Source organism: Varanus komodoensis, unplaced genomic scaffold (genome assembly GCF_004798865.1).
Source record: "Varanus komodoensis strain SLA01 unplaced genomic scaffold, ASM479886v1 scaffold2, whole genome shotgun sequence".
Taxonomy (NCBI): Eukaryota; Metazoa; Chordata; class Lepidosauria; order Squamata; family Varanidae; genus Varanus; species Varanus komodoensis.
The window spans coordinates 58,982,772-58,995,724 of record NW_025335568.1 but is presented as its reverse complement, the minus strand read 5'-3'; the positions used below and the strand labels follow the sequence as shown (position 1 = coordinate 58,995,724).

The window sequence follows — 12,953 nt, the reverse complement described above, 5'->3', positions numbered from 1 at the left end:
TCCCTAGAGATATTGACGGCTTCTGGTAGATATATAGGGTTTATGGCAGTTTACATGTAAGTATGTAACCAGGGACTACCCATATCACAACCCCTCTCCCCCTGCTCCTGCCCCTTGTCCCTTCCACCTTTTCCCTCATGCCAAAATCAACTCAGTCATAAGAACAACAGAAATCTCAAGTCGAGTCAAGTCTCTTGCTCATTGCTTCTGAGTCAAGTCCAAATTGAGTTGCTGATACAACTTTATTTTATTTATTTATATTGAGATTTATATCCTGCCGTTTTCCTACAAAGGACTCAAAGCAGCTTACATCATCTCTCCTCCTCCATCTTATCCCCACAACAACAGCCCTGTGAGGTAGGTTGGGCTGAGAGGCTGTGACTGGGCCAGAGTCACCCAGTTGGCTCCATGGCTGAGCAGGGACTAGAACCCAGATCCTCTGAGTCCCAGTCCCAGGCTCTTAACCACTACACCACACTGGCTTTCCAACTTGAGTCAGACTTAGGAACAAGTCACTTGACTTGAGTCCCAGGCATTGGTCCATACCGTTCAGAGAGGCATTCAAACTTCTTGGTCACCAGACTGCTACCACTTCTTGGATCCAGAAGTTCCTTGGTTTCATGGCAGCTACAGTTTTGACTTGTGACTCTGATTCATCAACTCATTCAATCCTGCTTCAGGCTTGTGTAGAATTAGGCTGAGAGTCCCCAGAAGCATTCAGCAAGGCCTCTGGTGATGAACCCAGCACCACACCTTCTCCAAAGGAACTTCCTTTGCCACCCTGGAACTGAGCCTGATAACAATCACGGACATTTCCCTCTCCAGCCCACTGGGGAGCCCACTGCTTAACTATCCAAGGAAAATGGAGTGGATCTGATTCCAACACACACACAAATTATCTGGACATGCTTGCAGTACAGAAAGCCTGTATAGCATTCCAGAACCTCCTCCAAGGCCACCACTTCCACATTGCCTGTGACAACACATGTAGCTGTCATGTTCTACATAAACAAGCAGGGCAGCACCAGGTCTATCCATGGTAGGCATGTCATGAGCAGAGCTGGCTGGAGCCAGGGGTCAGACTAGATGGCCTGGGAGGCCCCTTCTGACTTGCACCACCATCTCATCATATGCCTCAGAATGGACTGCACTTTGGCAGGGCAGTTCTATTTTCACTCCTACAGTAACAACACTGCCTACCTCCAGGAGATAAGCTCACCAGTTGCCCATATGTGTGATGTACAGGGACCATGAAGAAGAAAGTGTGGTTGATTACCTGTAACTGTTCTTCAAGTGGTCATCTGTGCATTCACACAACCTGACCTCCTCCTCCTCTTCGATGTTGCCTGTTGAAGGCACAGCAGTCCCTACCTAGGTTAAGGTCCCCCCGCCCTTCCTCAGCATGGGGCCATGAAGCTGGTCTCATTTCAGTTAAACTGAGGATTGGGCAGGAAGCCCTCCCACATGTCAGGGCCAGGCCAAGGGTCAGGTTCCCTCCAAACACATCTTAACTATAGAATCTTCCTGAAGCAAACTCCATGTAGGTGCAGAGTCCATCTGTGTGAATGCACAGATGACCACTTGAAGAACATGCTTTCTGGTGCTCTCTGTATGTGTATAGAAATGAAATGATTAATCAGTTACAAAGGATTAATTGGCTACAGTTCTGTAATGTGTTGACAGCCCACACACGCAGATGCACACATAATGAAGAATAAATGTAAAGAAGTGTGTGTGTGTGTGCGCGCGCGCTAATTAAAAATACAAACAGCCCAAACATATTCAAGTAGCAATGTATCTTCTGGAGTTAGTGGGTTTTGTTCCAGGATTCAATTGACTGAGCCTAGACCTGTGTTTAATGTATTTTTCTCTTCTCATCATTTTAACATAATGTACAAATGTGCTCTGGAAGCAATTTTACCCTGCTCTTTATGTGAAAACACTCTAGAGCAGCTTACAGATCTTTTTTTTAAAAAAAGACAACACAGTACCTATCCTCTTGATTATAATAAAAAAGTTACCACAGGAAAAGAAAGAGAGATGGGGAGGAAAGAAGAGAATGATTGGGCTCAGATAGCAATTAATGCTATAAAGTTTTTATTGTGACCAGTAAGGATGTAAATGGGCTACTTACATGCCCATGAGAAATAACCTGGTGATCTGACCCTCCTATAAGTCCTTTTAAAGGAGCTGAATAATGTTGGCTTTACAGATTGTGGCTTTGGTCTTCTGGGGTCTTTTTGGAATTTGACAGCATCTCATTACTTGTGCCAAGGCAGGTAAGGCTCAAGAGGTACCAGGTGACACACACACATACACAGACCTGAGCAGATGGCATGCTGCTGCTCTTCACAGAGCAGTTAGTTCCAAAGCCCCTGGAAAAGAAGCCCAGCACAGCTGGCAAGAGCAGCGATGAACAGAGATGGCGAAGATGAATGTTTCCCTCACTCTCTGCTGCTGCTTTTCTATTTCACAGAGAAATTAGTTTCAAAAGCCATTTGCTTTCCATGCCACTTCCATTCACTTACGTATAGCAGCTGCTGGTTTCCAAAAGTTCACTGAAGGGTATCTTGATTTTTTTTTTTTTAAGTGATCACAGTGTGAAGTGGAGAAAAAGTCATTGGATGAGATAATTCTGAGAGTCAAGCCACTTAGTGACAAGAAGTTCCTTATTCCAAGAAAATCCGTTTTCTGTCTTCTACAGGCCTTTGGAAATTTCAGCCAAGAAGCCAGTCCCCTTTCTGCGACAAGTTGTGCCTGTTAAAAAGAAGGTGAGTTCTCTTGTGTTTGTGGACAGAAGAATGAAATACACAACTAAAAACAAGTGTCAAAAGAGTAAGACATTGACACTGGCTTAGGAGGCATGACTATAATACATTTTGTGTGATGTTTGAAAAGGCTGTTAGCTTAGTAGGCAGTGCGTGGCAGAGCACTGCATCAGGAGAAATGAGGGAAGCACATGTGACAAAAATGTTACAGATTCAGCTAGTGTGGGGTCCTAGATCAGGGGTGAACTGAAAGGAGGTCTTCAAATGTTTGGGATTTTTACTTCCAGAAGCCCTTACTATCCATCCATCCATTTAAAACTTGTATACCATCCCATCACAAACGTCTCGGGATAGTTCACATGGCCAGTAGCTAGAAATACCAGCAGTTGAAGCTGCAGATGTTTGAAGAGGTATTCTCTGCCCATCCTGTCCAAGATGCGAGAAGCTGCTTTCTGGCATTGCTCAACTGTAAGTCTGTGCTCTTGCCTCCTTCCGCACAGGTGCCTCGAGATCCACGGTTTGATGATCTCTCTGGAGAATATAAGCCAGAAGTGTTTGAAAAGACCTATAGTTTCCTGAATGACCTCAGGAAGAAGGAGAAAGAGGTAATGCTATGAATACCTTTTCTAAGTATCCTCTTTTCCTCGGAGTGGTAGAGTGAAAGATGATGCCCCTGGAGAGTCAATCAGTACTTCCCCATCTCTTTCACCTGCAGGTAGTTCAAAAACAACTAAAGAAGAGTCGAAATGTGGAAGAGAAAGACAAGTTGCAGAGGCTTCTTAAACGGATGGTGAGTTGGTGTCATGATGAGTTGAACCAGCTTGTTTATCTTTGTGGGAAGCAGGCAGGCAAAAGATTGAAAGAACCATTGAGCAGGAAGCTCCAATGAGACAAGAGGAAAAGAGGGGCGAAATCTGACAGTGGTGTACCCAGGCATGTTGGCCCTTTTCTCATATTTGCTCCTTAGACACAGCAGGAAGACGCACAAAGGAAGCAGCAGAAGGAGAGAGAGAAGGACCTAGCATGGAAGAGGCAGCAGAGGGAGCTGGCCAAGCAAGGAAAGAAGCCATTCTATCTAAAGAAGTGTAAGTATATAGATTGTAGGGGCCTTGACCTTCGTACATTACCCTGGCAGCATTAGTATATATGATCAAATAAAAGATGCTTTTTTGATGTCTGTAAATTGGTCCACAGCAGCTGGACACTTGGATCCTAGTTGTGATAACTCTTGAACAGAGTAAAAGGAAGGGTTCCTTATAGAAGGAGTGGGGATCCTTTTGGCCCAGGGACTGACCTCCAATTCTGGAAGGGTCTCAGGCTGCATTCCATTGGTGGATTGAGTCTAGGGGCACAGAGTGGGCCCAAGGATAGAGAAAGCAAAGTGGGCAGGGCCAGATGTAATTCTTATGAACTTGGACATTTTCCTGCCAAGCGTACAGACCATAGCTCAGTTCTAAGCAAGTCTGTTCAGGATAGCGCTCTCACCTGCAAAGCACAACTCAAATGTACACAGTGTTTTTAAATTTTAAATGCTTTGAATATCCTCTTATCTCCCATCAGTGATTGGAGATAAGAGCAGGAGAAGCTTGTGGAACTAATCAGTAACCCCCAGGGGCTGCATCCTGCACAGGCCAGAGGTTCCCCATCTCTGTTTTATAGTCACAGCCCCTTAAGCACTCCAGACCAGAGTTGATGGAATCAATTTTACAGACTGTGGAAACTGGTAACAGTCCTTCTGATTCTACCCCTGGTTCCCTGACAGGCCTGTCCTGATCTCATTTACTGTTTGTAAAGTGAAGAAGCTACTTCAGCTGTGTCTGTTCTTTGCTTTGCAAAGCCATGTGCTGCATTCATGGAATCTAGTTACTAATTGCGCTGGGGGACAGTAGAAAGCAAAAGAATTAGGTGGTAGTTCTTGATCAATTCTTCACTAAACATTATGCCTTGAGCAGCACCTCCTTGGAGGAAAGGCAGGATATAAATAATGAGACTGTATTGAAAGAACTCATTTGGAGAGAGTGGAGAGCTGGAAGCAGAGCTTGAGTTAGCCATGGGAATTGTTTGTAACATGAATGGTGCTGGCTTGAATTAAGGCCACCTTTCCCTCTTGTGCTTTGCAGCTGATAAGCAGAAGTGGGAACTGGCTGAGAAGTACAAAGAGTTGAAGAAGAGTGGCAAACTGGAGAGCTTTCTGAGCAAGAAGAGGAAAAGGAATGCTGCCAAGGACAAAAGGAGACTTCCTTTTAGGAAAGATGTATAATGTCTGGCTACAGGAAAAAAATATTTGCCCGTCTCTGCCAGTTGTGAAGGCAACATTGTAATAGAAGCATAAAGAAAACTATTGACTGCAGCTCTTAGACCTTAGAGGTAATATCCGATGGTCCAGGTTTCTCCACCCTAAATGGAAGTTTGACCAAAATTAAGTTGTGATGTTCCCAGTCTCACAGAAGCCTCTTTAATTTTTCCAAGAACTAACTTTTATGTAGCCTCAGTTGAGAAGGGAAAAGAATTCCATTTTCCCCAATTTTCTCCCACATTCTTCTTCCATGGTCTGTCTCAAAGTTTAGTGCACAGAGTGTAACTTCCTTGCCCGTTTCAGCTTTCAGTCCACTCTGCCTTTCCCAAACATCCCCAGTCCTTATTTTTTTTCTGTTATGCAGTCTGTGTAGGCTTGGGGGCTCCTCAGTCTTTGCCTACCTCCAGTTTTGAGAATTACCTTCTTGGACAGCAATTGATTCTGCCTGCTGCTACACATTAGTGCTGCTGGTCTATGTTTCCAATTCCTTTTTTTTTAAAGGTAGATACTGTGGAGGCTTACAAGATTCCCTAGTAATTGTAGGTACTGCACCAACAGAAACCTACCTTAAAACAGTTGCCTAATCTTCTAGCATTGTAGTGGACTATGGTCATCTTTCTAGAAATGTTCTGCAAAGATACTAATTGCAGAACCTCAGACAGGCTGTTTTCAATTTGACAGAGCTGCTTGGGTCACTAACTGGTACAATTTCATTGACATAACTCAAAGCAAAATTACTATTTTTAATAAAACCAAACTTTCCTTTTCATCTATTAATATCAAACAGGCAAGTAAATGTGTCCTCCTGAACATATTGATAGGACTGCTTATCTTGTTTGTGCACAGAATTTGTTACCATTTTCTCATAGCATTTCTTCCTTCTTTCTTTCATTCTGTCATTCTCTTAGTATAACTTGAGGTCTTCACCTAGTAATTCTCAGTATGGCTTCAATGGGCTATGGAGCAATAGAAAAGTATAATAATTATTATTATTATTCCAGATAAGCAGATCACTTTTTCAGGTTTTTGTCTCATATTCCAAAACCTAGTTAGCCCTTTATGTACTTGCCATCTCTTTTTGTTTTTATGCAACTTGGTATTCACGTATACACTGCTTCCTTTTTTAAAATTGCCCTGCCCTCGAAACAGCAGAGAACAAATTTACCCCATCTTCTGCATGTCAGCCCTTCTGATATTTGAAGTCATCTTTCAGATATTCCTTAAATGATTAAAGAGCCCTAATCACTGTGGTCACCTTACTTTAAATTCACTCTTAGTTTGCCAGTGTCCTCCTCAGAAATGGGCATCCCAAACTGTACTCCACATGCAGCCTGACCAGTGCAGAAAAGAGTGAAACGGTTGCAGTTTCATAGGAGCAGTCCTGCTGGATCAGTTGCGCAGTACTAGACCAGGTCATGCGGTGTTCTGTTTTCCACATGGGCCACCCCCAGAAACCCACAAGCAGAACATGCTCTTGCAGTCACTCCCCATCCACTTTGGTTCAGCAGCATGCTGTCTTGGAACATGGCTTCTGCGACTTGACCAGCCATTGCTTACACGCTCATCTCTCCAGCTCTCGTGACGAGGAATTGATTTTAATGAGATTCAGTTCTCCAGGAAGCTGCATTCTGCATCCAGTACAACATACTACGTTTGTCCTCTGTGGTTACCGAGTTCAGGGTTGCAAAGCAATTTCTGGTTGAGCACTGTGTTCCAAGAACTGGAGCACAGAACCCTTTTGTGGATGGAAAGGCAAGCCCTTTTTTATAACAACACTTCTAAATGGAAGTGTCTTGGGAAGTTGGCTACATGCATTGCACATTTTCTGCTGCTTGCTACCTAAAGGTGCAATTGCCAAGGACTGCATAAACACAGCTCGCACTGTTGGGCTGTGACAATTTACAGAATTTACTGAACAATTTTCAGTAGTTAACAGTAAAATACCAGTTACGATTGATTGAACCTTTCAGGGGGAGATGCACCATTTATGTCAGATGGCTCACTCTGGATGTTGGCATTCAGTCTTGTAGCCTGCAATGAGAGAGTGAATATATAAACCTAATGCAGTTTCTTTAATATTTATACCCCTTACTTTGTGTAATATGACAGAGATGGATTATGTTATATGATGCTTTCAAGGTGTGTTGGCCCGCAGCTCCCATAACTCCTGACCATTGGCCATGCTGGCTAAGGCTTATGGGAGTTTAGTTTGAAAATTTAAAGGTCACCAGGTTGCCTATTGCATTAATGTATGTGCTCATATATGGCTGATTAATCATCCCCAGAATAACCTTTGATTCTGAGGCTGTTTTCACTCACCCAGGATAGTGCAAGTGCTGTGCTGTTGTGCACTGTTTTCTGTTGCTCAGGATGACAACAGGTTTCCTGTTTTGTTTTGCTTTTTTATGGTAGTTAAGTTCACAGTGGCCTAGGCCAGCCTTCCCCAACCTCCCCAACCTTAATGCCACCCAGGTATGCTAGCTGTGGACTATGGGAGTTGTACCTTGGCACATCTGGATAGCATCAGGTTGGAGAAGGTTGGCCTTGGTCAGCACACTCCAGGATCACTCTCTTTGGTTCACGACAGGCTAACGCACCTCATACATCCAGGCTGTAGCGATGAACACATTAAAGCAGTGTCCGTAGTCCCTACAAGGAGTTGACTAGATATGTCCGTAGGATGAAAGCAGAGATGCAAGGTCAGTTTGTTTCTCTTTCCCCCCACTGTTAAATTTCCCTTCTGAATATATTTACAAAGTTAATGAGGAATTTCATTTAGTGGGCTTGAGTATATTGAAGTAACAACTGGCTGCCTTGCTACATACTCATGGAAATGAATGACCCAAATATAGGAAGGAAAGCTACTTTCTCAAATTAGTGGAAATCATAAAAGATTAAAACAACGATTGGGAATCGTAAAATGCAGTGAGAAGTAACCATCACTGTGCCTGGGGGGAAAGGGGGTGGGTGTGAAGAGAGGGATGTGCCGCATAACTACCTGCTGTGTTTTGTGCAGAAAAGGGTAGTAATAGGGAATTAAATGCAGAAATTTCAAGCTCTGGTTGGGGCCCAATGCTCTGCGTTTTCCTTTTATTTTGGCAGTGCCTCTTGAATGTGTGCCTATTCGATATCATTGGGCTGAAATTGGAACTTGGATGGCCAAGAGTCCCAAGGAGAATTTTTGCTTCTTGGTAGAAAGCAATTCTGCAGGAGTAGCTGAGTCCACATCCTTGGTGCTGTCAGCACTTTCAAAGCAAAACTCCACACTTCTGATGTCTTCCCTTGTCACTTGCAGTTCCCCTACAATCCCCTAAGAATATAATAATATTTAGCCTCACCGGGATCTGAGAAGCTTCACAGATAGAGAAAAGTGGGGGGGGGGGGGCAAGGCTTTGTCTGTTATTCCTCCAGTGAAATAAGTCTTCCATTTCTCTCAGATGGCAGCATCTTGGTCAATGAAACCATCAACACTCCACTTGTGAAAGCCTAGCTGGTTATGTTTGTTTTGGCCATTCCCCGTATCCCTGGAGTGCTTGCAAACAGAGGGCTCATAGTGCTGTCAGTCATTGCTTTTTCATCTGGCAGGTTTACATATCATGACAACCCAGCCTGACAAGTAGTCACAGGGCAAAGAACTTGCACAGAACCTGATAGATGATTGGGCTTCCTGTTCGCTCCCGCCTCCCAGTCCAATAGAGACACCTCAGGAGGGACCAAATCATCTCTACTTTCTTGCCAAGATCAAGAATCAACTCCCCATGGCATATTTGCCCTTTAACCCTTTTTATTTTGGGTGGTGGTGGGGAATTACAAAATGAGACATGACAGCTGTCTTTCACAGTCTCTGCTTTGACAGCCCCTTCCAAGCTGTATGTTGGAGGAGCTGTCGGTGGCTCTCTGTTTCTGCATTTTTCTTCCATAATTTTTGCAAATTGTTATGCTTTTTTTATAAAGTAGCTACACTTGCACAACTGTACTCAAGCACAACCACACGAATTGGAGAAATGGGAAGGGGGGGTGAGGAACCCTAACTTTCCCCCATTTGTTTGGTTTGTCAGCTGTCAATAGGTGAGCTCTCAAGCCAGACCAAAAGCAAGTGATCTTGCCTTGCACAAGATTTACACTCCCTTCACAAGAAGATTCTCTTTTTTCCCCTCTTCCTCCTCCCTTTTTTTTACTGTGATAGTCCTCGGGGTGACACAGATTTTGCACTTTTCCACACAACTATAGGTACGTTGGAAAGTGCTAAAATGCATCCTCCCCGTTTTTCCATGGGAAAAGGAGTTTTGGCAGTTAGCCAAATGCACCATTGTCCTGCCAAAAGCTTCTTTTAAAAGGGACCTAGAGGTTTGACAGCTAGCTGACAAAGCTGTTGAAACTCCTTTTCCTTAGAAATGGAGCGGGGGGGGGGGAGGTGCTTAATATGCATTGTCCTGAAGATTGTGGGGGTGGGGGTAGGAAAGGAATTTGCATTAACCAGGTGTAAATCCCACCAGCTTCTTTTTTTCAAGCAAAGATTGCTTGCACCAGTGTCCACAGTTCATTGCTTGACAGATGCCAACCCAAAGGGTAAGAAGCATCTCTGAACCCTTCTTGGGTCAAAGTGCAGTGCTGGTACATGCTACCAAATGCAGCAGGTGTCCCTCCCGTCCCTGCCATTGCCCAGACAAGGCTCCTTTGCCACACACAACTGCACTCAAGCCAGGACAAGCTCAGGGAGAACAGCAAGGGGCTTTCCCCACTCTTGCTGAGCCCCTTCCTGGCAACTGGGCAGTCCCCATGGCCGGGTTCATTGTCTGTCTGGCTGACACAACAACTCAGCGTGGGTAAAAAGCCTTCCCTCCTAGGACAGCTCTTGGGTTTTCAGGGTGATTTCACTGAAAAAAGCCACCATGGGTAACCCAGGCTGGATTTGGCTGACTTGACAACTAACCATGGTTCCCTGCCCATCGAGGTTTGTCATATTGTGTGAACCAGGTCGCTAAATTAAAGAGGTTTCCCACTCACTATCCACCCCTTAGGGGATCTGCACTTTCTCCATGTGTGCATCTCATGGTACCCTGTATGCACAGTGAGCACGGGGGCCAAATGGGCAGTGTTGGCCCACCTCTTTTGCTTTCTGCAGCACTTTGGAGTTGAGCCTTTCCAGCATCATGTTAACACCTTGCATTGAGTGTTTAATTTTTTCTAGTCAATTTCAAACTTGCCCCTTGGTGTTTCTAAACAATTTCATCTTTTCCAGAGAAATGGTCCAAAAGCACTGTGCGATTATTCTCATGTTTTCCTTGACTCATTTTTTTCTGGCAAAAGAAAGTGGGGATACAATAGGGTTACAAGCCCAAGATTATGCTGTCTGGACCCATTGTCCAATTCCACAAATGAGACATAATAAAAGGCTCATCTTGCAAGCACCTGAGGCTAGAAAACTGCAGAAGTGTGATACAACCTCATCCTGCCTAGCATTTGAAGAGGCTCCTTTGATTCACTGTTTCCTAGTGTTTTTTCAAAGGAGGGTGTTGTGGAAATTGACGCGGTTGGGCAGTTCATCCCTCTTGTTTGATAAAGTAGACCATTCTTGCACAATTTCTGAATTTCACTGTTCCTACAAAGTGAAATTTTGAAACATTAAAAAAATAGTGACAGCATGTTAGAAGATTGCAGCTTTACAGCCAGAGACCACATGTTTACTCAGTATGTGTTGCTGTCTTCAGCGAGATCGCTCTGCATTGTAATCCTGAGAAAACCTCAGGAAAAGGGAGAAGGGACTTTGGAGGACACAGAATGGCCTGGCAACCAGAAATAAATAGCAAGTGATAAAAGAAAGGGTCATCCCCTGCCTTCTCCAAGGACAACTCTTCACACCCTGCCTCAGTTGTACATTTTACTTTACAGCTGGGGGGAAAAGCACTTCTGTTCTCTGCCTCCTTACCAGATTTTTTTCCCCATTAGAAGAAAAGTCAGGATGATCACAATTAAATTGCAACGATGCCTGGACACTCCATAAAGTTCCATGAATGAGGCAAGGTGATTGCTCAAAAAAGGCATCCTGTAGAAGGGTGCTTGATTCTGAAAACGTGAGTGCAATGAGAATGCCCTATTATGCGGATCACAATATCTTGGTGGGAGGAGATGAAGAGTCAACAGTTGTTCCATCTTACTAATCAGCTGCAAGAAAGCTCTGGTGGGGTATGACGAGATGGAAAATCTCTGATAGCAGTAATTTCTGTGTGAAAACATTCTGTAGGATAGAAGGGTATGGAAAGGTCACCTTGGGGTTAATACGTGGCAGTTACACAGTGCTTCAGTTTAAGTTGTCCAGCCTCACCAACCTGGGATCCTCCAGATGTGTTGTACAACAGCTCCCATCATCTCCAAGCAATATGGTTAATTAGATTGTCTGGACATGAGGAGAGTTGTCATGCAACACACACGGCAGGCACCTGCTTGGGGAAGGTTGTGGTACTCCTCCCAGCAACCCTGTAACTGATTGTCCGACATTGCAGATGGTAGAATGCCGAGCCATAACTCCTTGTAATACACCCAAATTCTTAGGCAAGGGGAGTTGTACATGCTGTGAGAGAAATGCTTCAGGCCTGTGGGCAGGATCCCATGTCTGGTTGTAACCCTCCATCCCTAGGCCAATTGCAATTCACTAGGGGCTCAGTGAACCCATTTCTGCTGCCAGGCTGGGATGGCAAAACAGAAGGGGACTTAGCACCTAAAGGCCATCATACTAAGCTAGTAGACTTCATACATTGGATTGTCACAATCTGTACAGACCTGCACTTCATAAAATGGAGGGAAGGGATGTGGAGATACCTCACAGCAGCCGGATCCATGGCCAGTCTGTGATATTTCAGTTTTTGCTTCCGCTTCAATTCCTGCTAAGTAAGAGGAAGTGTGGGAGTTTGAAGTGAATTTTCAGCCTGGGAGAGGGCAACTACAAGCAAAGTTCCCTTTCACTGTTGAGGAAATTGAGCCTATTTTTCCACTATTTCCTGCAGCCAAAGTGTGTGGTGTGGAAGTGCAGCATAGCATGCAGGAGAACTTAAGAATGTTGCCGAATGCCTGCAGTCAAACCCCAGTTCTAAACTGAGATGCTTTATTAAGATCAGGGATGGAGATTTAAAGGATGAGGGCAACAGTGAGTGACATAAAAAAGAAAACAGTTTGAATCCATAAGGCAGGAAACCAAAGATGGCTGAGAGACTGCATCTCCTGGCTCCCAGGAAGAACAGCGTGGCAAGAAAGAGACCCACCTAAGCTCTTGCTCTGGTTAGAGAAAGAGAAACTGCAGGGAGCACCCGTCAGCTCTTCCAGAAAGAGTGCCTGTTACAACCAAAACCAACCTGGCCTTATCCATCAGCCACAGGAGGAGCTACTGCACTAGCTGCTGCTTTCCTCTCCCCTTCTCTTTCCTCCTTCCTTTTTATATGCCTCTTAGATTGTGAGTCTGTGGCCAGGGACTCATTTAATATCCGCCCACCTCAGGCCATAGGTTAGGGTCCAGAGCTGTGACGTGGGCAGCAGGAGGCACCAGGACCAGGGCAACAGCATTTGAGGGTTCAGTCCAAAAGCAAGGCTCAATGGCAAGTCCAAGCTGTAGTCACAGCAGGCCGGGGTCAGGAACCAAGAAGGTGCTGGTGCCTTGAGGCAGGATATCCAACAAGATGCAAGAGACATGGCAAGGCAAAATACACAGCAGTGCTCAGGCTAGATGCAGGAACCACCACAGCTAGCAGGAAAACCTGTGTTGCTCAGGCAACACGGCAAGACAGGATGCCCAGCAAGGGTTCAGATGCAGCAAGGGTCAGGCAAGGTGCAGGAGCCGAGCCATACTACAACTAGCAGGAAGACCTGCATTTCTGAGATGGGACAGTGAGGCAAGA

The 12,953-nt window shown here is 44.8% G+C and overlaps 1 protein-coding gene across 1 annotated transcript in view; it reads left to right on the top strand.

Annotated features, from left to right (window-relative positions):
* Positions 1–5,848, top strand: part of RRP36 (ribosomal RNA processing 36) — a 36,857-nt gene extending 31,009 nt beyond the window's left edge. Inside the window, exons 4-8 of the mRNA XM_044429002.1 lie at positions 2,705–2,771; positions 3,269–3,373; positions 3,484–3,558; positions 3,736–3,853; positions 4,889–5,848. Coding sequence (XP_044284937.1) covers positions 2,705–2,771; positions 3,269–3,373; positions 3,484–3,558; positions 3,736–3,853; positions 4,889–5,028 — 505 coding nt within the window. The 3' untranslated portion in view covers positions 5,029–5,848. The remainder of the gene's footprint in view (positions 1–2,704; positions 2,772–3,268; positions 3,374–3,483; positions 3,559–3,735; positions 3,854–4,888) is intronic.
* The last annotated feature ends 7,105 nt before the right edge of the window (positions 5,849–12,953 follow it).